The 25,833-nt window shown below is 50.0% G+C and overlaps 1 protein-coding gene across 1 annotated transcript; it reads right to left on the bottom strand.

The window, feature by feature from the left end:
* Positions 1-381: 381 nt before the first annotated feature.
* On the bottom strand, positions 382-25,753 carry TTC19 (tetratricopeptide repeat domain 19). Its single transcript, XM_004599312.2, has 10 exons — positions 25,556-25,753; positions 25,281-25,411; positions 24,113-24,223; positions 23,208-23,246; positions 22,541-22,597; positions 21,906-21,967; positions 20,371-20,465; positions 2,300-2,454; positions 852-1,014; positions 382-539 (listed from the first exon to the last, which is right to left on the bottom strand). Exons 1-10 carry the CDS (start codon positions 25,710-25,712, stop codon positions 406-408), a joined length of 1,104 nt encoding a protein of 367 aa, XP_004599369.2. The 5' UTR covers positions 25,713-25,753; the 3' UTR covers positions 382-405.
* Positions 25,754-25,833: the final 80 nt, after the last annotated feature.

Genomic DNA, 25,833 nt, shown 5'->3' with positions numbered 1-25,833 from the left:
GGCGCTCTACGTACAAGGGCCTAATTCCGTAAGTGATTTTGGTAGTACTGTAAGCCAACACTTTTCCTTCGTGCACTAAATCCCAGTGTGCTCCAATGAGACGGAGAAGAAAAACAACTCACCATTGTCCCCCTCTGCCATGATCCAGGTAGCTGGTCGGCCACAACGATAAAGTGAGGAGGGCGGGCACGGGTGAGTGCAGCGAGCCTCGCAGCAGTGGTGCCGGGCTGAGCGCACACCTGCACCCCGTCTTAATCTAAGCCAGCGTCAGGGGCAGCACACGGGCTGACGTCTGTCCTCGCAGCGGCCACAGCCAGCCGGAGGTCAAAGCCGTGGCAGTGAAAGCACACCTCGTCCTGGTTCCTGGGACCCTCCCCTACAACGCGGACTCAGAGCTTAATCAAATCAAGGCACAGGACTGCTTTTCCCTGACAGCCCAGCCAGCTCTTCCCGGATGTGTTGTACAGAGACCTCGTCTTTTTTCAGTTCTGCTCGCTTCAGTGCTTCCTGGTAGATTTCCTTTGCTTGTGTATGTCGTTCTAAAACAGCCCAGAGAGAAGGAACAATAAGAAAAGGCACATTTCACAGTGTTCCTGAAGGGAAGACTCAAACACCCAGGTGACTTCCGGGGTGCTTCACTTCCTCCCCGGGGGACACGCTGGCAGCAGGTGGGCGGTCACGCAGCCACCAGGGGTGCCGCTCCTGGCTTCCCGCCAGCCCCACGGGACTCCAGAAGTGAGCGGAACAGCAGATGCTACTTCGGCCTAACCTTTCTTCTATCCTTCCTCGCCGTCTTCATGAGTCTCCGCATTGCCCAGCACCATCCCTCTGCCCGTGCCCACGATGCCCACCTCTGTGCATCAGAACCGCAGCTAGGTTGCTGAGCACCATGTGCAGCTCGGGGTGATCCACCTCTCTGGCCAGCTCCGACGCCCTCTGCATGTACGCATGCGCCTCGTCAAAGCGGCCCTGGGCATCCAGGGCGGTGGCCAAGTCGCTCATGAGCACAACAGTCTGCAAAGCAAACAGGAGACAGACCCCACGTGCAGGGTGCCCATGTCCTCGGCTAGCATTCCAAACGTGAGCAACACGAGCCTGTCAACTGCAGGTTGTGCCCAGTCACACGGACTCCTGCTTGCCTCCACATTCCTCGCTAAAAGACCCTTTGGAATAAAGCCTCATCTCGCTTCTGGTTAATTCCCTTTCCATCTAAAACATGACCACCTTACGTCCGTGCCCAGCTCAGTCCAAGTTTTGCTATTTTGGGGCCAGTGCAATGGCTTAGTAGGCTAAGCCTCTGCCTATGATGCCAGCATCCCGTATGGGTGCCAGTTCATGTCCTGGCTGCTCCACTTCCAACCAGGCTCTCTATGCCCTGGGAAAGTAGTGGAGGATGGCTCAAATTCTTGGGCTCCTATACCCATGTGGGAGACCCAGAGGAACCTCCTGGTTCCTGGTTTTGGATCGGCTATTGTGCCATTTGGGGGGGGGGGGATGAACCTGCAGATGAAAAATCAATCTCTGACTCCTTAAAATATATCTTGGAAGGGGGGAGGTTTTGCTTTTGGGCCGTCGCAGTAGCTTAGCAGCGAAAGTCCTCACCTTGCATGCTCCAGGATCCCATGTGGGCAGTAGTTCTAATCCCAGCAGCTCCACTTCCCATCCAGCTCCCCTTGTGGCCTGGGAAAGCATTCTAGGATGGCCCAAAGCTTTAGGACCCTGCACCGGTGTGGGAGACCAGGAAGAGACTCCTGGCTCTTGGCTTAGAGTCAGCTCAGCTCTGGCTGTTGTGGCTACTTGGGGAATGAATCAGCGGACGGAAGATCTCTTCATCTCTCGGTCTCTCCTCTTTATATATCTGACTTTCCAATAAAAATAAAAGCTTTTAAAATTGTTTTGCTTTTGTATCCTGTGGGATCCACTTCTCACCCCTAAAAACATGCTTTCAATGAGGAGACACATGTTTAAAAGGGTTTCTAGTTTACTGCCACCACCATCACTCCCTGCCATCTTAACTGGGGCTGAGGAGGCAAGGGTATCCTATTGGAACCTGGTCCTCCCAGAGCTCCCAGGGGAATCTCCTGCCCCGCTCTGTACTACTGAGCTGCACGCTGGCAGGGAGACACGGGGGCTCGCGGGAAACCGGCTGTCCTGGGCCGACCCAGCACTGGGGTTTGTGCAAGAACATGAGTGACCTGGGGCTCAAGGAGGCGCACCTGAGGGCCACCCCGTGCTCTCCGCCGTCAGCTGGGAGGACGCCTGGAGTCTGTCCGGGGCTTTCCTGCCGCAGCTCCCTCACCTGTGGGTGTCTTTCTCCTTGAATTTCCTCGGAAATCTGCAGCGCTTTCTCATACATCTTCTGTGCCTGGGAGGGCTGCTTGGAGGACAGCAGGTAGCGGGCACAGGCGTCCAAGCACATGCCCAGCAGCAGGTGGGTATTGGCCTTCTCCTCCCCTGCCAAGGAAAGAGCAGCGGGGGGGGGGGTCACCAGGACTTGGCAGGGGCAGGACAGACTCCCGGCACCTCGGTCACCTAAATGATCTTTCAGATCCATGCAAGTGACATTCTGCACCAGCAGAGCCATGGAACCTCCTCGTACATCTTAAGCAGATTAACAGCCCAGGCAGCAGTTACGCGGAATGTTATTTTTAGTTGAAACTCTCACTAGCCAGCAGCAGCAGACAATGAACAAAAAGCTGATGGAAAATCTTGAAGATGTGGCTCAAAAAGACAGTGGGGAAACAACACTCAGAATCCTAAAATGCAGACTCGGACATCAAATTTAAACAACACTTCTATTTTCCTTTGGAAAATAATGAAGACTGGAGGGATTCTGCACCTGTTAAAACATGTTGCTGAATCAGCTACACAGTGTCTGAGCCACACCTAGGCAACATGAAGGTTAGGAGGTCCAGGTCTAGGGAACACGAACCAATAAACCTGCACAACAAGTAACAGCTTCTGGGACATGATCTGAATCTCAGCAAGGAGCAAAACTTGATGGAAATTCTGCAAACGGAAGGCTGGACAAAGGCTTCCGCAGACAGTGCTCAACAGCAGCCCTCCCATCACCCGGGCCATCCCGCATTCCTGCCAAACTGTCCACGTACCAAGAATGTAGATGGCACACAGAATCCTTTAAAGGACTGTGACTAAACAATTGAGATTTAAAAAATCTTTAATTTTAGTCTAAAATAGACTGACTTACAGGCTTGTTTTCAAAGCACTACAACAAAGATTATAAATTTTTAGTGTTAATTTGTGGCTGTACCCCATTTAAAATGGCAAAACAAGATGGCACTAGCCAAGCACCACAGGTAAAGGTAGGCAGGTTTAACTACAAGCTCACTAAGCAAAAAGCTGAGCAAAAACTGTAAAATCAACTAGCCATGTAATACTGAAAATATTATGAATTAATAATTACCTAATGAAGACAGGCTGAGACACAATGAACAACTGAGCTTTCTGTCCTTTCAAGGACAAACAAGTTCCAGAAGATAACTTGCAATAAATTTGAGACTTAGAATCCCACACAGGATGCTAAAATCCATTGTTCTCCGAGGATACTCAAAGCCAAGGACCACTGTCTACCCGGGCAAAAACATCGCAGAAAAACAATGTTCCAATTATTCCAATCCCGGATCCTGTCTGCTCTAAAAACGAGTCCTGAAGCTTATTTCTGGGATTTGTGCTAATTTTCTGCAGATGTTTCTATATCTTTGAAAAATAACTTTTAAAAACATTTTTCTAATCAGAAAACATGCTCAATGCTATAACTTAAGAAGCAGAGAATAAAGTAACAAATTCCAGTGGGAATCCTCGCCCATGACTAACTGCGGAGAACAGAGTGGAAGGCAACACGGAAAACAAGATTAGTAAGATGCAAGTCTTGCTTATAATAACTTGATTATAAAGCATTTCAAAATGTTTTAAATTCACAGTACCTTCTGACCACAAGAAAGAAAAATATCCTTTGAAAAACTTACAAAATTAAGGCCAAAGGAGAAAAAACACACTGCTACAGTACTTTTAGAAAATCAGTCCTGATTAAAAAAAACCTTATAGAAACCAATGGAAAAATGATCCAGCACACTACCCAGCTAAGACAAAACCTTAGATTTTATGGAATACCAGAGAATTTCTGCTCTGCTTAAACACTGGTCTTTGAAAGATTAATACAAAAATTGTTACTTTTACAGATCAGAAAGCTTAGGGACCCATACAGTGGGGAAGCATGTTAATGCTCCACCTACGGCGTTGGCTACCCTGTAAGTGCCGGTTTGAGTCCCGGCTGCTCCAGTTCCAGCCCAGCTCCCTGCTTGTGCACCTGGGAAAGCTGTGCTAGCCCAAGTCTTCCTGCACCCATGTACTAGACCCAGAGAACACTCCTGGCTTTGGACCAGCCCATGTGGGGAGTAAACTAGCAGAGAGGACCTCTGTTTCTTCTCTGTAAAATCTGCCTTTCAAATAAGAATATTTAAAAACAAACAAGCTAAGTAGTAGGGGTCATTTTTGCAAATCATTCAAAGATTCATTCAACCACGTGAAACATATTAATTCAAACTTCAATTATAGTTATTTGTCATAAATTGGTTCTAGTTGTAGAGCTGGGCTACCGACAGTCAGTCTGTGAGGAAAATAAGACCCACTACAGGATGTCACGTCCAGCGTGTCCAGCGTGTCCACGCTGCACTCTGGGTCCTTCCTGGAATGTCGCTCTGTCCACGAGGCAGTGACTGCTTAGAGCTGCAGCTCCGTACCTAGCAGCATGCCCAGCACATAGACACTCAATATCTGAACTAAGAATGCTGAGCTAAAGCAATATAAAGAAACAATTAACAGCACGGCATGTGTCTATGAAAACTTTACAAATGGCAAAAAGGACGGACTTAACTCTGTTTGGGGGGAGTGGTGTGCTACTTCCTGCCATTTCAAACTTTAAATAAAGACCACCAGTAAAAGATCCAAATGTTTAGAAGAGGGCATCTATTTTTATCTAAAAAGGCAATGATTTTATTAACAAAATACATCAGCTGGAAAACATGAAGATTCTGATTAATATCCAAATTTAATTCCTGAATGTTGCGTGCAAGTAAGCACCGCTGGCAACACCAGCATCTCGTCTCATACGGGCACCAGCTTGAATTGCAGCGGCTCCACTGCCCAGCCAGCCTCCCTGCGAACGCACAGAGGACGGCCCACGTGCTCAGGCCCTCCCATCCAGGCCCTGGCTCCTGGCTGCAGCCTGGCCCAGCTCTAGATGTCATGGCCATATGAGGAGTGAACCAGTGAGCAAGTTGATCTCTCTCACCCACCTGCCCTGTGATTCTTTCAAATATTTTTCCTTAAAAGATATACAAAGAATTCTTAAGTCATTAAGAAAAAGCCCCTCAAAAACTCAGCAAAGGCTACGAAGAGATCACTTTCAAAACAAGAAATCTAGTCAATGTATACATGAAAATGCTCTATTTCACTAGTAAGGCGAATCTCATATTTAAGTCAAATGACACCTCTTCATTACCAGGAATTTAAGTATAATAATACATCAGGGAGGTCCGGGAATGCTCCACAGTAGTAACGGGGACATGAACTGAGAAGACCACATTGGTATGCAGTTGGTAATGTCTACTGTGTGCACCCAGCCATTCTACCCTTGTTTCTATCAAGCAGGAAATATTTTGTATGTGCAAAGAGCTACAGACCCACAAATGATCAGTGAAGTATTATTTCTCACCACACAATCTGAACCACCTTGATATGGGCATGTCCCAGCTGCTCCACCTGCCCTCTGGCTCCCTGCCTGTGGCCTGTGGGAGACCCAGGAGAAGCTCCTGGCTTAAGAATGGCCTGGTCCTGGCCACTGGGGAATGAACCAGCAAATAGAAGATGTTCCTCTTTTTCTGTTTGTAAATCTACTTTTCCAATAAAAACAGATCCTAAAAAAACCTTTAAAAACAATTTGAACAACCTCTCATGCGCAACAGAATGTGGCATTAGATTAGCCCTACTGTGTGCATTCACTAATGTCTAGAAGTGCAATCAACAGGCCAACAAGACCAAACTTTAAGTGGTTGTTAGGCGGAGTGTATTTTGGGGGTCAAACTTACAAAAAATAAATATGGTGGAATACTGAAACTTGCAAGGGGAAAGAGAAAATAAGCAGGTATTAATTTTTTTAACCTTTTGCTTGAAATCTCTTAACACAAAACAGGAGAAGCACATAGCTGACTTTGTAAAAAACCAAGCAGTAATGCGGAATATGTTGAAAAAAATACCCCCAAATATAGACAGGAAAACCAAGGGAAGAGAGGATGACTGTGAGGAAGAAGGAAGCGACCACACGGGTGAATGCAGCCCTGAAGGGCACAAGCAGGTGCAGCTGGAGTGACATACGAGGACAGCCAGGCCCTGAAACAAGGCGGTGCCAGAGGGCACTCCCTGGGGCACACGGGCACTTCAGACACCAGAGAACACTCACACTTAGGAAAACAAGACACAGGGCCACGCCCTGGTTCAGCAGACCACTACTCCACCCTGTCATGCCAACATCCCATATGGGCACCAGCTCCTGTCCCGGCTGCCCTGCTTCCCATCCAGCTCCCTGCTTGTGACCTGGGAAAGCAGCAGAGTGGCCTAAGAGCTTGGGTCCTTGCACTCACATGGGAGACCCAGAACAGGCTCCTGGCTCCTCACTGGACTGGCTCAGCTCGGCTCTGGCTGCTGCAGCCACTTGGGGAGTGAACCACCCATCAGGTGAAAAAGATATCGCTCTCATTTCAAACAAAAAATCTTGAAAAAAAAAAAAAAAAGAAGAAGAAAATGGGCTACTTACAAAGCAAACAACTAAGCTGGCTGAAACTGCACTCATCCTGCAGAGGAAACAAAGTGGAAATTTTTTCCCTCTAATGAATCAATCTGTCTGGACGTATACTCTTAACAGAATCATTAACTTTATTTGTTCAAAAGGCACAGATACAGAGAGTGAGAGCAGAGATCACCTATCCTCTGATTTAATCCCAGATGTCCGTGACAGCCAGGCAGGAGCCAAGAGGCGGGATTCACCCAGGTTTCCCACCCATGTCCCCTCACTGCTGCGTCCATGGCAAAGTTGGGCACTCCACGCCGTGAGCTGCCAGGGCAGCCTGACTGCCAGCACAGCGCCACGTGTGAAGAGCCTTCCCTCACATCAGAAATCAGCCTGTTGGACTGAGAAGGGAAGCGATAACAGGAATTACAGAACTTGTCACCTTGACTGCTAATCTTAGAAAGCTTTAAAATTATCAAGAGACAAGGAAATACACTCCAACTTTTCAAAGTCCCAAGCACAGCTTTCTCGAAAAGGCACACTGAAAACTCCATAGTACATAATGAGCGTGTAATGTCAAACTTAAACTTGTGACAAATACCTCGAGACAAAATCATTTTTCTCAATGAAGTGACAGTTGGCAAATATCTGGACTATTCAAAGAGAGCTAGAGACACAGGAAAGTTAACCGCAAGCTTCTGCCCAGGATAACCAGGTAAAAGATCGGAACAACACTGCCAAGCCCTGGGCCCAGCAGGTGCACCCGCAGCGGTGCTGCCACCAACAGAATGGACACTTCCCACAGCATGGCAGCATTCTCCAGGATAAACCACACACAAGGCCACAGAATGTAAAAGGACTAAAGCCATACAAAGCGTGTTACTCAACCGTGAGACAAAATTAGAAATCAAGAACAGAAATATGGGATATTCACAAATTCTTGGAAATTAATCAGCACACTTACAAATCCAAAAGGGTCTAAGAAGAAAAGCAGGAAAATACAATGAGAAGCCAACACATGGTGTGCAGCGAGCTCATCTGCCACCTAGAGGGCCAGCATCCCAGAGTTAACGGTTCTAATCCCCGGCAGCTCCACTTCCCATCCAGCTCCCTGCCTGTAGCCTGGGAAAGCAGTGGAGGACGGGCCAAAGCCTTGGGACCCTGCACCCATGTGGGAGACCCGGAAGAAGCTCCTGGCTTCAGATTGGCTCAGCTCTGGCTGTTGTGGCCACCTGGGGAGTGAACCAGCCCATGAAAGATCTTTCTCCTTCTGCCTTTTTTAAACAGATTTTTTTCAATATAAATATATATATATATATATATATATATATATATATATATATATTAGAGCAGAATTTAGAGAAAAACAAATAAAAGCTGGCACTTCGAAAATATCCCCTCCTTTTCCAAAGGAAAGACAAAAGGGTGAAATTGTGAATCGCGAAGAACAGCTTGGACACATGGCGAGGTGAACGTCACACAGGCACCACGCCGCTCAACACGTCAGGGTCAGACTGCAGCCTGCGAGCTCAGTGCCCGCACAGCACTGGGCACAGCTCGGAGCCCCTGGCTCTCCTGACAACCCTGTGACGCAGGCCCACTGTTCTCACTTCCCTGGAGAAGCAGCTGTGACAGACACGAGGACACCCGTCCGGGGCAGATGGGCAGCAAGCAGCCGAAGCAGGACCACAACTCCAGCTCTCGAGTTCAGGCACTCAGAGAACCAAGTTGTGATGTCATGCCGCCAAAAACACTTCAACCTTCCAGAAATGTTTTCTTTATAATATGAAAATGGATGAAACCTTCGATTTTTTTTAACATTTAAAAATTTTCATGTATTTATTTTAAAGATTAATTTTTATTGGAAAGTCAGATTTATATCAAAGGAGATAAAGATAGATATTCCACCCCCAAATGACTGCAATGGCTGGAGCTGAGCTGATCTGAAGCCAGGAGCTTCCTCCAGGTCTCCCACATGGGTGCAGGGTCCCAACGCCTTGGGCTGTTCTTGACTGCTTTCCCAGGTCACAGGCAGGGAGCTGGAGGGGAAGTGGAGCAGCATGGACACAAACCTGCACCCATATGGGATCCTGACACATGGAAGGGGAGGATTTAGCCACTAGGCTATCATGCCAGGCTCTTAAATTTTCTTTTTAACACTGTTTACATAGTTGAGAGGGATGCACACCCATGTGGCCCTCTGATTAGGAAACGGAGGGGCCAGGTACAGAGGAAAGTGGGTAGGACAAATGTTTCCTTCTTTGTCTCCTGTGTCCCCAGGGGAGGAGTGGGAGGGACCTGCTCCTTGCTGTCAAACTGTATTAGCACCCAGGGATGGGGGACAGTCATCTCATGATTCCTTAAAGACCCCAATGTGGGCCAAGAGTGTTCCGAAAGTGTTGCTTGAATTGTTTTGATAGTTCTGAAAGAAGTTGTTAGTTTCATTGCTCCAAGTGGAGACAACTTCCAAGGTACTGGTTGCCAAGAATCCACCTCAGTGCACCCACAGACCCAGGAACATGCTGCTAGCTTGGCCTAGAGGAGCTGGCCTCATGTCCCCTGTGTGCATCCGGGCATGCTGTCTGCTGCACAGCCATCAGCAGCTGAGGGCGCCCGGTCCTGACACATGCGCTCTAATTACACATCCTGAATTTTTTCCTGGGCCAGGGTCTGAGTCCAGTGGTCTAGTTGGGGAGTCCCCCAAGAAACCTCACCTGGGGTGACCTCAGACTTGACTTGTGTGTGCCAGCCAGTGCAGGGCCAGGCTTGGTCTGTCGCTTGCACCAGCCAATGTATGTACCAGTAGATGGAGGTGCCTGGTCAGTTGTGTCCCAGTCCCGTATTTCATGCGAATTGCCAGGTGCTGTGGCCCAGCAAAGCCAGCCCACCATAGGCCTGGTCTTCACGCACACCAGCTGGTGCTCCAGCCTAGTGGGGCGACCCCCAATAACTCCCACCATGGATGAAATACTCAGTGAGGAGCAGGGCAGTCAACGTGAAACACCTACTGCTTTCAATAGAATATGTAAATTCAAAGGGGTTTTTTTTTGTTTTTTTGCAAAGGCAGATATATATGGAAAGGAGGAGAGACAGAGAGGAAGATCTTCCATCCGATGATTCACTCCCCAAGTGAGCCGCAACGGCCAGTGCTATGCTGATCCGAAGCCAGGAGCCAGGAAATTCCTCCAGGTTTCCCACATGGGTGCAGGGTCCCAAGGTTTTGGGCCATCCTCAACTGCTTTCCCAGGCCACAAGCAGGGAGCTGGATGGGAAGTGGAGCTGCTGGGATTAGAACCGGCGCCCATAAGGGATCCTGGCATGTTGAAGGCAAGTGAGGATTTTAGGCACTAGGCCACCTCGCCAGGCCCCATAAATTCAAAGATTTACAAATTTAGAAAAATGTGATTTCAGACACAGAAGAAAGTACTGCATTGTAACTCCTCAAGGCTGGTGTTCAGGGCACCCGCCACCTGCAGCCCTGGCATCCAATCTGGATGTAGGTTCGAGTCTCAGCTGCCCAACTTCCAATCCAGCTCCTTGCTAATGAACTAGGAAAAGCAGTGGAAGATGGCCCCAGCACTTCAGCCCCGACACCCACACGGGAAGCCTGAATCAAAGTTAAATGTCTGAGGGGTCAACAGCTAAGAGAAAAGCGCCAGAGAATGAATTCCAAAGGAGAGCTGGCCTCTGAGTGCTCCGTGCAGTCTGGCACTTCCAGGCAACAAGTCACCCGGAGGCAATGCTCCACACCCAACTTAGAACACAAAGAGTCTCCCAATTCACTAGATGACATCAATGCGATCCTGCAACAACAAGTAGATACAACAAGTTATGGCTTCCACATAAGAAAAAAGAGCCAGTGGAGCATTTGGTCCGTTTAGCGGCTAAGAAGTGGGGCCAGCATCCCATATGGTGCCGCCTGGTGCCCCGGCTGCTCCTCTTCTAACCCAGCTCTCTGCTGCTCGCCTGTGAAAACGGGCAAGGATGGCAAGTACCTGGGGCCCTGCACCCCTGAGGGAGCCCTGGAGAAGGAAGCTCCTGACTTGGCTCTGGCTTAGCTCAGTTTTAGCCACTGTGGTCATCTGGGGAGTGCATCAGTAGGTGGGTAGAAGATCTCACTGTCTCCTTCTCCCCTGTAACTCTTTCAAATAAGTAAATCTTTAAAAAAAAGAGTGAGCGAGCGAGCGAGCGAGCCTGTAAAACTACAGTGATGACTCAGCAGCTGGGCTGTTGTCGCCCACCTGGACCTGGACCGAGTTCCTAGCTCCCCACTTTAGCTTGGCCCAGTCTATTATGTTGCAGGCATTTAAGAAGAAACTGACGAATACTGTTGCAGTTTCTCAGACATAATTTTTGAACTGAAAAATGCAGAAGTAGTTTGGGCCTGCCAACATGGCACTACATGCTGGGATTCCACCTGTGGTGCCAGCATCTGATGTGGGCACTGGTTCATGTCCCAGCTGTTCCACTTCCCATCCAGCTCCCCTGGCCTGGGAAGAGACAGGATGGTCCAGGGCCTTGGGCCACTGGCCCCTGAACCCATACGGGAGACCCAGAAGCAGCTCATGGCTCCTGGTCAGCTCAGCTCAGCCACTGCAACCACTCGGGGCATAAACAAGGAGATGAAGCTCTGGATCTTAGTCCTCTGTGACTCCGCCTTTCAAATAAAAATGTTAAAAAAACACAAATTCTAGAAATAATTGAGCATCAAATATTATCCAGCATGGGGTTGGGGTTGTAGTACAGCAAGTTCAGCTGCCCCCTGCAATACCTACATGAGTCCCAGCTACTCCACTTCGAATCTGCTCCCTGACAGTGTGCTTGGGACCCTGCTCCCATGTGGGAGATCTGGAAGAAGCTCCTGGCTCCTGACTTCAGATCGGCTCAGCTCTGGCTGTTGCAGCCATTTGAGGAGTGAGCCAGTGGATTCAAGCTCTCTCTTTTTTCTCTGTATATCTGCCTTTCCAATAAAAAAAAAATAAATGTGTAACAATATACACTACACAGCAGTATAACCTACAAGCATGCTGGTTTGAGCCTAACATATAACAGTGAACATATTTATATATAAATTGTCTGTCACCACCATTACTTAATGTTGTTCTGAAGTTACAGCCAATGAACTAGTTAATAAAAGGGACAAAGAGGCTGAAGAAATATCTGAAAGGAAATATTACTGCCTGACTTCCCAGATGTAATGAAAATAGTATATAAAGCGACAGTTACTTAGAACCAAACCGAATGACATCACTGTCACATCTACATGATGAACACAGGCAGCTGGAGCCACAGGCTGCCCAGTGGGAAGACCCAGACCTTCCAGATTCTTCCCTGGCAAACAGAGCAGCCGTTATGGCCCTCTGTCCATTTTTCCTCACATCGCTCAGGCAGAGGGGACCTCTACCCTCAGGAACAGATCCTGACCAAGGACTTGGCAAGGGACTCAGAAACACCACCCGATTCAATTCCAGCCAAAAGAGGGGAAGGCTGCATCCACCCAGGGACTTGCAGGAAACATGACCTTCATGCTGTAACACCTGACTCCTTTTGGGTGGGCCTCTGGCACTGTGGCTTAAGTTGACTGGACCCTCCAGCAGTGGGCGTGGTCTGAATCCCAGGTACTCCACTTCCCAGGCAGCTAGGTGAGGCCGACCCTGGTCACAGCAGGTGAGGGCTGTCCTGGGTCCCTGCCACAGGGTCCTCAGCTCCTGGCAGCCAGCTGGCCTGACCCTGCCGATGGAGGGCCTTCGAGCAGTCCATCAGCAGATGGAAAATCTCTATTGGCTTCTCAAAGGAAAAATGGAAATCAGATTTTTTAAAGCTTCCTTTTCCGCTGGGCACTGACATTTCTAGATGAGATTCTGGCGACTGACTCTGGTACTTTTCAGTCAAAGGAGAGACTGAGGCGACGGTGGGGAAGAATTCAAATAATGTGGCCATTGAGGCGATACCGCCATCACCCCACAGCAGGCCCCTACTGCCAAGCAGCCAGCTCCAAGGCAGAAGCGTCCTTGCTAACTCACCTGGGCGACATTCCCACTACGTCTGCAGACAAAGGTGTGTTAACTAAGGTGGGCAACTAACATGCAAACATAATGCAAATCTAGTAAGGTGGTCTCTGAGCACCCTGGGAACCTGACTGAGGTACTAGGATCCATGTGGAAAACATAAAATTCAAGTGAAAATTGAAGAATGCAGAGAAATTTTACAAGGTGTTTATGCATTATTACTCTGTAATCTGAACATTTGGTCCTCATGATTCAAACATATATTGTTGCTAAGACTCAGCAGATGAACAGATTCACATGGAAAACACTAAAAGAAGCCCAAGTTTCTTTCTTTCTTTTTTTAAAGATTTATTATTATTGGAAAGCCAGATATACAGAGAGGAGGAGAGACAGAGAGGAAGATCTTCCATCCGATGATTCACTCCCCAAGTGACCACAATGGCTGGTGCGCGCCGATCCGATGCCGGGAACCAGGAACCTCTTCCAGGTCTCCCAAGTGGGTGCAGGGTCCCAATGCATTGGGCCGTCCTCAACTGCTTTTCCAGGCCACAAGCAGGGAGCTGGATGGGAAGTGGAGCTGCCGGGATTAGAACCGGCGCCCATATGGGATCCCGGTAAGTTCAAGGAGAGGACTTTAGCCACTAGGCCACCCCGCCGGGCCCAGCCCAAGTTTCTTAATGATTACATTCTAATGGGCACCGGTTTTAATCCTGGCAGCTCCACTTCCCATCCAGCTCCCTGCTTGTGGCATGGGAAAGCAGTTGAGGACGGCCCAAAGCTTTGGGACCCTGCACCCACGTGGGAGACCCAGAAGAGGTTCCTGGTTCCCGGCTTCGGATCGGCACACACCGGCCCGTTGCGGCTCACTTGGGGAGTGAAACATCGGATGGAAGATCTTCCTCTCTGTCTCTCCTCCTCTCTGTATATTCGGCTTTCCAATAATAATAAATCTTTACAAAAAAAAAAAATGATTACATTCTAATAGTTACCAACATCACACCAAAAAAATCCCAGCACACTGAAACTGCTTTAGACATTCTAAAAGGCCTGACATGATGGCTCAGTGGCTAAATCCTCACCTTGCAAGCACCAGGATCCCATGTGGGCACCGGTTCATGTCCCAGTGGCCCTGCTTCCCATCCAGCTCCCTGCTTGTAGCCTGGGAAAGCAGTCGAGGACGGCCCAAAGCCTTGGGACCCTGCACCTGCATGGGAGACCCGGAAGTGGCTCCTGGCTTTAGATCGGCTCAGTTTCAGCCGTTGCAGCCACTTGGGAAGTGAACCAGCATACGTAAGATTTTTCTCTCCGAATCTCCTCTCTATGAATCTGTATTTGAAATAAAAATAAATCTTTGAAAAGTAAATTCTAAAGAGAAAGCCAGAAGGAAGGTTGGTGGTCTCTGACTCGCACAGTGACCAGATCCTTCGAAGCAGGGGCTACCCCCGAGCAGCTTTCCAAACCTATCAGTATGTCTCACGGAACAGCTTGGACAATCAGCGTACACTAACGAATGATAAAAACAAAGGAAAGAAACAGAAAGGAATTCAGATCTAATTCTCATAAGGATAAAGATTCAGGCAACTCATTAAATGCCCTAACCCTGGATGCCTACTGTGTAACTCACGTCAACTTTAATAACAAAGCTGCAAAAACGAAACAGTGTCTTCTGAATGGCTACAAAGGTAAAACGACAGAGCAGAGAGTGAGAGAGGAGACACAGGGCAGCACATCCCGAGTGTGAGAGCAGAAGACGAGGCTGGGTCCAGGAGCCCGCAGGCAGAGGGAGCATCCGCCCCCGGGGCCCAGCCTCGCAGGCCACCGTCTGCCTGCAGTGGCAAGGCCAGATGTTCAAAGAAAACCATGGTGTTGCAAAGACAACCAAGGCAAAGGAAGCTTCCCTCCTGCTACCCTACCATCAACGGTGGAGCGGGAGCCTGCACGCCACGCTCCCAGAGCAGGGCGAGGTGTCTCACTGAAGACACCCGAGTGCCTCTGTGCTCCTCTATGCTCATAACTGTGAGAAAGGATGGGGGGAAATCTCTTCAAAAGCCTAAATCCCAAGCCAATTTTTAAAAAAATATTTAGTTTTTAGGGCTCAGTGCAGTGGTCTAATGGCTAAAGTCCTTGCCTTGCACAGGCCGGGATCCCATATATGCACTAGCTCTAATCCCAGCAGCCTAGCTTCCCATCCAGCTCCCTGCTTGTGGCCTGGGAAAGCAGTCAAGGATGGCCCAAGGCCTTGGGACCCTGCACCTGCGTGGGAGACCGGGAAAAGTTCCTGGCTCCTGGCTTCAGCTCAGCTCAGCTCAGCTCCAGCTGTTGCAGCCTCTTGGGGAGTGAATCACTGGATGGAAGGTCTTCCTCTGTCTCTCCTCCTCTATGTAAATCTGACTTTCCAATAAAAATAAAAATAAAAAAGATTTATTTTTATTAGAAATGCAGATCAGATTTACAGAGAGGAGAGACAGAAAGATCTCCCATCTGCTTGTTCACTCCCCAAGTGGTTGCAATGGCCAAAGCTGAGCCAACCTGAAGCCAGGAGCCAGGAGCCAGGAGCTTTATTTGGGTCTCCCACACGGGTGCAGGGTCCCAAGGCTTTGGGCCATCCACTGCTGCTTTCCCAGAGAGCTAGATGGGAAATGGAACAGCTGGGACACCAACCAGTGTCCGCATGGGATCCTGGTGCTTAGTCACTGAGCCATGGTGTTGGGCCCTAAGTCGTTTCTCTTAAAGCTAGTCGGCGGGATCCCCACTGCCCTACTTCTTCATGGGCCAAGCTTTCCTGTCGCTTTGCTGCCAGTGAAGATTCTGCACTGAACCCATGAAACTTCACTGATAACAATGGGACTGGGGTACATGTACAGTGTCCACAAGGCATTGGGCAGTAGGGCTGGACGGCCGTTCCTACCTGCTCCTCTGCCAACTGCTTAAACTACACACATGTCCATCTCACACTGCCACTTCAAAAACAAAAAACAAACCCAGAAAACCAGTATGAACACAAACCCAGGAGATCACGAAGCGTTAAGATTCTTACAAAAAGCCCCAATAAATAGTCTCTTATAAACAGTTGCTTAACAAGAACAATGCTAGATAATAACATCATTACTAACAAGCGAAGGGTTATGAAAGTCAATGAGCTATGGGAGGAAGGGGCACACAGCCTTATCCTGGTTGTAAAAACCCGCCACAGGTGACGCTCTGGGCGGCTGCTCCGAAGACGGCACTGTCCCCCGTGCTTTATCTCAAACAGAAACCAGACCCTCGGCAAGGCCCAACTGGAGTGTCTACTCCCACACTGAGGACCCAGACACACCCTAACTGACATGACCAGGCCACAAAGCCAAGGCCGCAGTTGGCAGTCCCTTCAAAGGGCCATCTGGCACTACTCAACAGCAGCTACACGTGTGCTGCTTCTGACCCAGCAACTTGGACACTGAGAATCTACCTTAAAAAAACAAACAAACAAACAAAAACAAAACAAAAAAACAGGTCCCGGGTGAGTGTGTGACACAATCGCCAACGCTGACAGTCGATACGGGAGAGCTGGGTTCAACACCTCACTCCACTCCCAACTCCAGCTTCGTGTGACTTACACACTCTGCACGGCGGCAGGCTCGAGCACGGGGGGCCTGCCAAACAGTGCCAGGGCCAGATGCAACTCCCCACCCCCGCCGCTGGCAACACTCGGGGGTTGACCCAGTGAACGCAGAGCGGCTGTCCTCTCTCTGCCTTTCAAATCAACAACTGTGATGCACTGTTCCGTCCTGTACCTGGGCATTTAGCTCCACTCCTCCCACAGAACACCACTAACATGGACGCTGGGCGCTGAAGGTATACAAAGCTGCAAGGCCAGCAACAGTAATCTAATCCCAGGAAGGTCTACAGGCTCAGGCGGGCCCGAAAACAAATATATTCTGTGTTTACTCATTTATACAATTTTAAACATTTTATTCACTTTTCTTTCTATCTGAAAGGCAGAGCAGAGGTGAGGTGAGGAGCGGGGAGTAGGGAGGGGAGAAGAAGAGAGACTGTATTTGCTGATTCGCTCTCCAAATGGTCCAGGTTAAAGCCGGGAGCCCCAGCACTTGGGTCATCTTCTGGTGTTTTCCCAGGCACATTAGTAAGGGAGTGGATTAGAAGCAGAGCCAGCCCAGGACTTGAACCAGTACTGTAACACGGCATACCACATCTCAAGGGATGCTCAACCCTGGAACCACAACACTAGCCCCATGCATACATCTGAGCGAGACACATGTAAAACTAAGCATTGTCTTCCTAGGGACACAGAGGTGAGACATGTTAAAAAAAAAAATTGTGGGAGGGGCCAGTGTGGTGGCATAGCACCACATGGGAGACCTAGAAGCTTCTGGCTTCTGATTTGATGGGCCCTGCTCCAGCCATCACAGCATTTGGGGAGTGAAACAGCGATGGAAGAACTCGCCCCCTAACTCTGCCTTTCAAATAACTAAGTATATTTCAAATACGTATTACAATTACTTTTAAAAAAATTATTTATGAGGGGTTGGCATAGTGGCGTAGGATTCTAGTTTTCCACCTGTGGCACTGAAATGTCATGTGGGTGCTGGTTTGAGTCCTGGCTGCTCCACTTCCAACCCAGCTCCCTGCTAACAACCTGGGAAAGCAGAAGATGGCACAGGCCTTGGGCCCCCGCACCCATATGACGGACCCAGATGAAAACAGGAATACCCCAGCTCTGGCTATCTGAGGAGTGATCCAAGGATGGAAGATACTCCCAATTCATTCATTTATTCACACTCTCACTATAACCCTGACTTCCAAATAAAGAAATAATAAATTCTTTGAAAAGTTTATTTATGTTACTTATTTGAAAGGCAGAGAGAGAGATCTTCCACCGGTGGGTTCACTTCCTAAACGCTCATGAACACCCAGGTTGAAGCCAGGAGCCCAGAGTCCATCCGAATCTCCCATAAGAATGACAGGAACCCAAAGGCTTGACCCATCTTCTTGTCTCCCGGAACAGGCATCAGCAGAAAGCTAGACTGGAAGCAGAGTGGGGACTTGAACCCATGAAACTGATAATGAAATGTGAGCATTCCAAAGTGGTGATTTAGCCATTGGAAATGCTATTTCATATAATACTAGTTATTTTTAATACTACACAGGTAATATTAGATACTAATTACAAAAATACAAATGTGAACTTGTAAAAATTTATAGCATATTCTAAAAAATACAAATAAAAAGTGAATATAAATGTACCACAGAACTGTTGTAACATTCCGATATATGACATTAACCCTTACAAGATGACTATATTTAATCAGCAGATTCTAGATTAGGCTTCTCCTAACTGTGTTTGTTTGTTTGTTTAAAGATTGATTTATTTTTGAGAGGCAGGACTGAGAGAGAGAGAGAGAGAGATCGATCTTCCATTTGCTGGTTCACTTCCCAAATGGCTGCAAAGGCAGGGGTTGGGTAGTGCAAAGACAAGAGCCAGTAGCTTCCTCCAGGTCTCCTACATGGGTACAGGGGCTCAGGGACGTAGGCCATCCTCCACTGCTTTCCCAGGCCCTAAGCAGGGAGCTGGATCGGAAGTGGAACAGCTGGGACACAAACCAGTGCACACATGGTACTGCAGACAGAGGATTAGACTGCTGAGCCATGTGGCAACCCCAACTGTATTGCTTTGTTAACTGACATTTGAATTTTTTTTAAGGGCACATAAGAAAATCCACATATCCACAACAAAGGGAACAAAATCCCCTAAGTGAAGTTCTTATATCTTAGGTCATATTTTCATGGGGATAGTCAGTCCATGCCCATGAAAACGACATAAATCTGATCTTGGATACTTGTGCAGAATTAACGGGAGCGTAGCATGGTAAGCCAGCACCTGGGACGCCGGCATCCCACAGTGCAGTCCGGTTTGAGTCCCAGATCCTGCACTTCCAGTCCAGCTCCCTGCTAACGTGCCATGAAGGCAGAGGATACCAAAGTATATGGGTTCCTGCCACCTTGTGAACAACTTGGATTGAGTTTCTGACTCCAAAACTCCAGTCTGGCCCAGTCCTGACTGCTGCAGGCATCTGGGGCATGAACCAGTGCATGGAAGATGTATCGGCTAGTTGGGGCAGGCCTCCAAGAGGAAACAACCTTCCAGCGGAGACCCGAGTGAAGGAAGGAAGCTGCCCTTGGGAAGATCTGGCTCAAGAAACTTGGCAGAGGAATACTGAGTAAAATGGCCTTGGAATCTGGAGTGGCTAAGGAGCAAAAACAACAAGAGAAAAATGTGACGAGTGGGAGGAGCCAGGGGAAAGCAGCAAGGAGTCACACGGAAGTCAGTGGAACCAGACCATGGAGACGGTCAGTCCACGTGGGGATGCTGAGCTCATTCTACAGATAAAGGAAAGACACCACAGTGCTAAAAAGGCCTCTACCTGATGCATGGCTAACAGGTTACAGGAGCAAGAGAACCTGTGAGATTCCTGTGGGCACCCAGGCTGCACATCAGCCTGGGCCAAATCTGGTCAAGGAGGCGATAGAACTCGGTCTGATACAAATCACACTGAGAGTTAACCCAGTTTGAGCAGCTGATGGATTCAATTCAAGAAATGCGTTGGAAATGATGGGCGATCACTATTAGGTTATTGGGGCACAGCAACTGGATGGATGCTGCTGTCACACAAGTGGTGGAAGCCAAGTTTGTGCACGGCATGCATATCAAGATGCCAGGTGTGCAACCAACTCCATCTGTGATGTGCAGGGACACAGAAAGGTGTGTTAATATTTAAGGAGACTGAACCCAAGGCCATCTCCTAGGAGGCAAGGCAGAGAAAGAGGGCTGAAGCCATCCTGGGGCCCACTGACACACAGCAGCTGGCCCAGACGAGCCCCAGAGAAGTGCCCAGAAGCCAGCCCCAAGTCATCCAGCGGCAACAATGCCCACCTGAGCAAAAGCTGCCAACGAGTAAGGTAAGGACTAAGAAACAACCGCCGCACTTGGGGACTTGATAAAGGTAGTTTCAAGGACGCAACAGAGAAGAAAACAATGTTTGCACAGGATGGAACAGCAGACAAGGGCCTTTCCCACGTGAATTATGCCAGGTTCCCAAGGCGGACCACTCCACCCTGCTGCCCTTGGTGGCTCCTGACACTGGGCAGGTCCAAAACAAGTTCCCTGAGTGTCAGATAGGAAGGTTCCCAGTATGCCAGTGTCAAGAGCTCCCTGTCCCTGTCTGCCATAGGGAGTAAAGATGGACAACAGGACACCAACCACTTTACTTACTTTACACCTGGGGCCAAGAGGCTATTACCTGGAATGCTGACTGGCTTTAGTTCCTGCTCCCCAATTTCCCAGAGGTTATATGTAATTTAAACTTAACTGACAAATTCTGGACATGCCACCCACAGGCTAAACATCCCCATCTCACACATACACACACATACTTCTACCCTAACCCTCTGCTTCTCCCTGGGCATTCCCCAGCCCGCACAGATGTTCTGGTCCTGCGGTGCAGCAGCAGAGCCCTCCTCAGACGAACGGCACATGCAGGAGAGAGACAGGCTTCCTACCTGACATGACACCTTCCGCCAACTCCTTTTCTCGTTCGATCTTCTCTTCCAGAGTTGAGATGCAGAATTCATAGCCAGCAAGAGCAAATTCTTGTCTGTAAGGCAAACGTCCACCGCTAGTCATTTTCTTCTCCCCAAGCTCCTCTTCTCTCCTGGTCCTTCCAGCACAGGTCTAAGCAAGACCAGCGAAGGGAGTGCAAACAAGGAGAGGGGTTTGCTCAGAGTCAATCTGCTCCTTCTTAGATGTTGAAGTCATCCATACTGCCATGACCTCCATCACCAACAGCCCCGCAGTCTTCCTCAAGTGAGTGGTGACAGCCTGACACGCTGAGCTATGTCCCTGAGACTTCAGCTACCCTGCCCTGACAACTCCTGCCCAGACCTCGCCTTCCAGAAACCTGAGCTGTGACACACTTCTCCCCAGCTGCAGGTCTCTGATCAAAAGTCCCCAATGCCAGCTCCTAGCCGGAAGGCATTCACGGACCTGCAGTCAACAGCAAAGGAGCAGGGCAGGGACACTGACTGCTGACAGCACATGCCAGAAACTCTCCCTCTCTGGCTACATAGATTTGCTGTTCTCTGTAGGTCCCAGTTCCTGGCAGCAGCGGCACTACACAGCTCGTCTCTCCTCCCCGCATGCTTTGCTGGAGAACTGACGGCTCCACTGCTCTGCTATGTTCCCCTCCTTCCCTCACACCCAAGCCTGGCCAGCAGGGACACTTTCAAGCCAGGACAGGGGGCGGGGAGAGAGGCCACCGAGACACTCGCTGCCAGAGCCAGAAGTATATGAACAACTCCCCTTTTAACTCCTATCAGCATTTCTACACTCAGAACCTGGCCTTGTCTTCTCTGGTCGCATGCTTCTCTTAACAAGAAGTGAGGAAGCAAGCATTTGGCTCAGCAGTTAGGACACTGCTTGGGAGCCCACGTCCCATGTCGGGAGCACTCGCTTGCAGCCTTGACTCTGCCTTGGATCCAGCTTCCTGCCTCTATCTGCTCCAAAAGCAAGGTCTCCTGAAGCAGCCACGTGAGTCCTCGGGTGCCAACTCTCACCCTGAAAGTGGCTTCTTCAAAAACAAGAAGAGCTTTCATGGGGAGAAAATTATACAAAAAATCTATGCATGGATTTCAAAATAAATGTTGCCTTCCATTTTCCCAGGAACTTTCCTAATACCCTGGCAGGTTATCCCCAGCAGCTTTTCCATATGCCCCCTCCTCTACCAGGAAAAGCTAAACTGCACCGGGACTGTAACGTCCCTTCCCACCGCCAAGAACAGAAAACTCAGCTTTATCACGGAGCAGCCCGAGGTGTGAGGGCCGTGCGCTCCACTCAGCAAGCGCAGAGGCAGAAGCATGAACGAACTGAAGACTACAAAGATGAGGGATGGTGCACGCTGGAGTGTGACCATCCAATTGTTGGTAGAGTCTGATGACTTCTAGGCAAATGAAGGCGCTGGGACACCCCAGGGTCAGAGCTTCCCACCCGTAGCCCCAAAGCTGGCTGCTGCCACGCCAAGGCGTCGGACTAGGCTTACCTATTCTGAGCAGCATAGATGCTGGCTAACTTCAGGGAGATTTCGATGATTGCATTGTCTTCCTGTTGAAAGAGAAACGAAGGAAACTCAAGACAAGCAAAACGCCCGCACAAAATATTTCAAAACCAACTCCTAATCTGACTTAGGTCTCAGGGCTATTTTCTGTTCAGAGGAACTGGTCAAATGTGAACTCCTGAGTAACTCTGCTCATGCATTAGTGAAAAGACTGGTGGCTTTACACACGTGGGGGTGCGGGGGAAATCCACTTTTTCTGGCCAAAGTGCGTTAAGAGTTGGGAAAAATTTTCTAGAAGCAAAACTATTTTTGAAAACTGGGCCCAGTGTGGTATCCTAGTGGCCAAAAGTCCTTGCCTCGCAGCACGTGCCATGATCCCAAATGGGCGCCAGTTCTAATCCAAGGCCCTGGGACCCTGCACCCGCGTGGAAGACCCAGAAGAGGCTCCTGGCTTTGGATTGGCTCAGCTCCAGCCATTGCGGCCATGTGGGGAATGAACCAGCAGATGGAAGACCTTCCCCACCCCCATCTCTCCTCCTCTCTGCATCTGCCTTTCCAACACAATAAACCAAAACAACAGAAGAAAAACTGTTCAGTGAACGACAGGACAGTGTTCCTACCTGCTTCATGCCCTCTCCAAGCAGGTACCTCATGGTCGCCTTAAAAAGCTGTTCCGCCTAAAAGCACAAGGACAATTTTGTCTTTTTCCTGGGCCTCACTATCTGTGTGAGCCTGGGGGCTAAGCGCTGCTTGGACGCCTCCTCCCTCAGGAGACGGTTACACACACTCACACAGACACCAAAGTGTCAGCACACCACACACTGCGTGCACCTTCAACTTCTGACAAGTCGAACCCAGCTTCATAGACTTATTTCTCATCCCAGCAGTCTAATACTCAGTCTTCGGCCTTTTTAGTTATAGAATCCCTCCCAGTTTTTAGCAGATCACCCTTCCCTGCACCTAGGTGTCATCACATGACAACAAAGTTCTAGCTACAAGGTGGAGGCCCAAAGTACGGGAACAACTTTTTAAAGCCACATCTCAGAGGAAAGCGGCTGACCCTTCATCCTCCCTTCCTTCCTGCAGGGGACCGTGCCACCCACCCACCCAGCCCAGCGGCCGTGCCTTCAGGGCTTGGCCTGCACCTTGGAGCTGCTGCAGTAAGGAGAAATGAACCTTTCCACGGGCCACTGTCTTCTGAGGCCTCACTGTTACAGCAGCTGAGCCCACTTCCCTAAGTTAGTTCCTCTCAAGTGTAAAATGTTAACCCAACACGATGTTACTTACGTTTTCAAGCTGACCCCGTATAAATGCTAAGTTGGCCATCTGAAAGCAAATTACACATTGTTTTTTTCAGTTTTGAACACCGGGCGCTTACTCATTTCAAAACCATTATGTCAAAGATGTTTGCTCTCTCAATCAGCGGCTGGGGCACATCCTGTGAAATCATCCAGGCCTGCGGGCCAAGGCAACTGCAGGCTGGACTCAGCTTCCAGTTTTGTATGGCCTCAGGGATGTTATAGATATCCAATGGCCCTAATAAGCAAAAAGGGTCCTTGCCCCTGCTCTGAATAAATACAATGTGTTAACAATTAATCAGCTAGAAGCATAGTACAGAAATGACGTAAAAAGTGAATTCTGGGGTGGGTGCTGTCATGTAGCAAGTTATACCTCTAATGCCAGCACCCCACACCACAGTGCCAGTTAACAGTCTCAGCTGCTGCGTTTCTAATCCAGCTCCCTGCTACCGTGCCCGGGAAGCCACGGGCCACTGCCACTCACAGGGGAGACCCACCTAGAGTTCCAGGCTACTGCAGTCATTTGGGAAGTAAAGCAGTGGATGGATGAGCTCTCACTGTATCTCCCTCTCTGTCGCTTCATGTTTCAAATAAATACATCTTTTTTTAAAGTGAGTATTTGGTTGCGTTTACTTTGCTGATAATAAAACCTGATCTAGACACCCATGAATGAAGAAGCAAATAATAATGGCAGCTGTTTCTTTCTGGCCTGGCACTCAAGTATCTTATAAGTGATAACACATTATTTTAAAAAGAAAGAAAAGAAACAACTTAGTTGTTAAGAAGTGAGTTTTAGGAAAGATATCTTGAAGGTCAAGAACATTAAAAAAACAATTAGCTCTTCCCTTCCATCCACCCTTCCCCATCAGCAGCTGAGATTGGTTAGAAATTTACCAAATCGTAAGTGTAAGTGATGGCCTTCTTGTTGTTGCTCTGAAAGGCAAGACGGAGAGCATCGTGTAGAAGCAGCTCAGCCTCTTCCGGCTCGTCTTTCATGATGCTCAGCTGGACAAAGATCAAGAACACGGAATGTCAAGTGGGCCGGCCGTCACCAGTGGGGCCTGGCTGCAGTTCCCAACACAGCCAAGGAAGTCCTTGCTTCCTCAGATACTCCCTGGATTCTCCCCAGGCCGGTCGGCTCCTCTACAGCCACGTGACAAAACTGGGCAATGGAGGCCGGGGAAAGGCATGATGGGGGGAAGTATCCTCCACCGGCAGTCAGGGGAAGCTTTCTAAGCAAGTAAGTGGCTTAGGGAGGTAAGGGCAGTGAGGCAGAGTCAACAAAACCAAGCAGTGTGGGGGAGAATCACCCAGCCAGAAATGAGTGAGCAAAAATGAGTGGCGCCTCTCAGGCCAAGCAGAATGTTCTCTGGGAGAAACGAAGGGAAGATGGCCAGCCACAGGGTTACTGCCAAACGGGTGTGCCATGAGGCTGCTATGGGTCAGCTGGGGTCCTGCACGCCGCAGGAAGGCGTTTGGGGTTTATCAACTCAGCGGTATGCCGCTCCAAAGATCTCCAGCAAAGGAGGCCAAGTCATCCAGCTCATGGATTTTTGTTAAATCACTGTATCCGGGGAGCTGGGCAGCAGGAGCCAATGGCTTGCACACCAGGCTGCTGACCAGAGCCCACAGAGACGGCGGGAGGGCAGAGCTGGATCCTGTGGCCGCGCTGGCTGCCCAAGCAGGCCTGCCAGGCGACACGCAAGGGACGAGCCAGACACCGAAGGTGGAAAGCCATGTGTCCGCGAGGACATCTGAGATGACGGGGTCAAGAGGGGGCAGGGCAGGTCGGGAACTGGGCGAGAGAGAGACAGAGAGAGAGAGAGACAGAGAGACAGAGAGACAGAGACAGAGAACACACCAGACCACGTCTGAGGCAGAGCCCGTCCGCAGGGACGCCACACCGGCACAGCTGCAAAGAATGACAGCAAGTGCGGCCCAGGTGCAGACGGCCAGGCCCGGGGAGGGGGAGCCGTGCGCGTCCTCTGCCGCGGCTCTCAGGCTCGGAGCCGCCTGGACCGTGTCCAGCCCGTCGCAGACAGCAACCCCGGAGCCTCCTCACCTTAGCCCGCTTCAGCAGCCAGATGATCTGGGCCTCCGTCCCGTCCTTCGCGTCCTCAGCGCCGAGCGTCGCTTCCCGCTGCTCTGCCGCCTCCTCCTCGGTCTCGGCGGGCTTCGAGAACCAAGCGAGCACTGCGGGAAGGGGGCTTCGAGGTCACGGGGGGCTCCGAGGTCACGGGGAGCTCCGAAGTCACGGGGAGCTCCGAAGTCACGGGGGGTCCCCGGCCCGCGCGCGTCCCTGTCGGCCGACCCCCCGCCCGGCCCCGCGCCCCTCACCTGCCAGCAGCGGCAGCAGGCCCGGGGCCCTGGCGCGCGGCACGGACGCCGCCTCCGCCTCGGGCCCCGGCAGCAGGCGCGGGCAGCAGCCCCGAGCCCGCCGCCCCGCGGCCCGCAGCAGGCCCCGGCCGAGGCTCCGGCCGAGCAGCCGGTACATGGTCCAGCCGCGCGTCCTCTGCGCACTGCAGGCCGGGCCAGCTCCCGCACGGCCCGCCCCGCTCGGCGCCGAGCGCTCGCCGGATTGGCCAGGAGCGCTGCCGGGCACGCGCCGTGACGCA

This window comes from Ochotona princeps, chromosome 17, assembly GCF_030435755.1.
Source record: "Ochotona princeps isolate mOchPri1 chromosome 17, mOchPri1.hap1, whole genome shotgun sequence".
Lineage (NCBI taxonomy): Eukaryota > Metazoa > Chordata > Mammalia > Lagomorpha > Ochotonidae > Ochotona > Ochotona princeps.
This window is presented reverse-complemented; position numbering and strand designations above follow the sequence as displayed.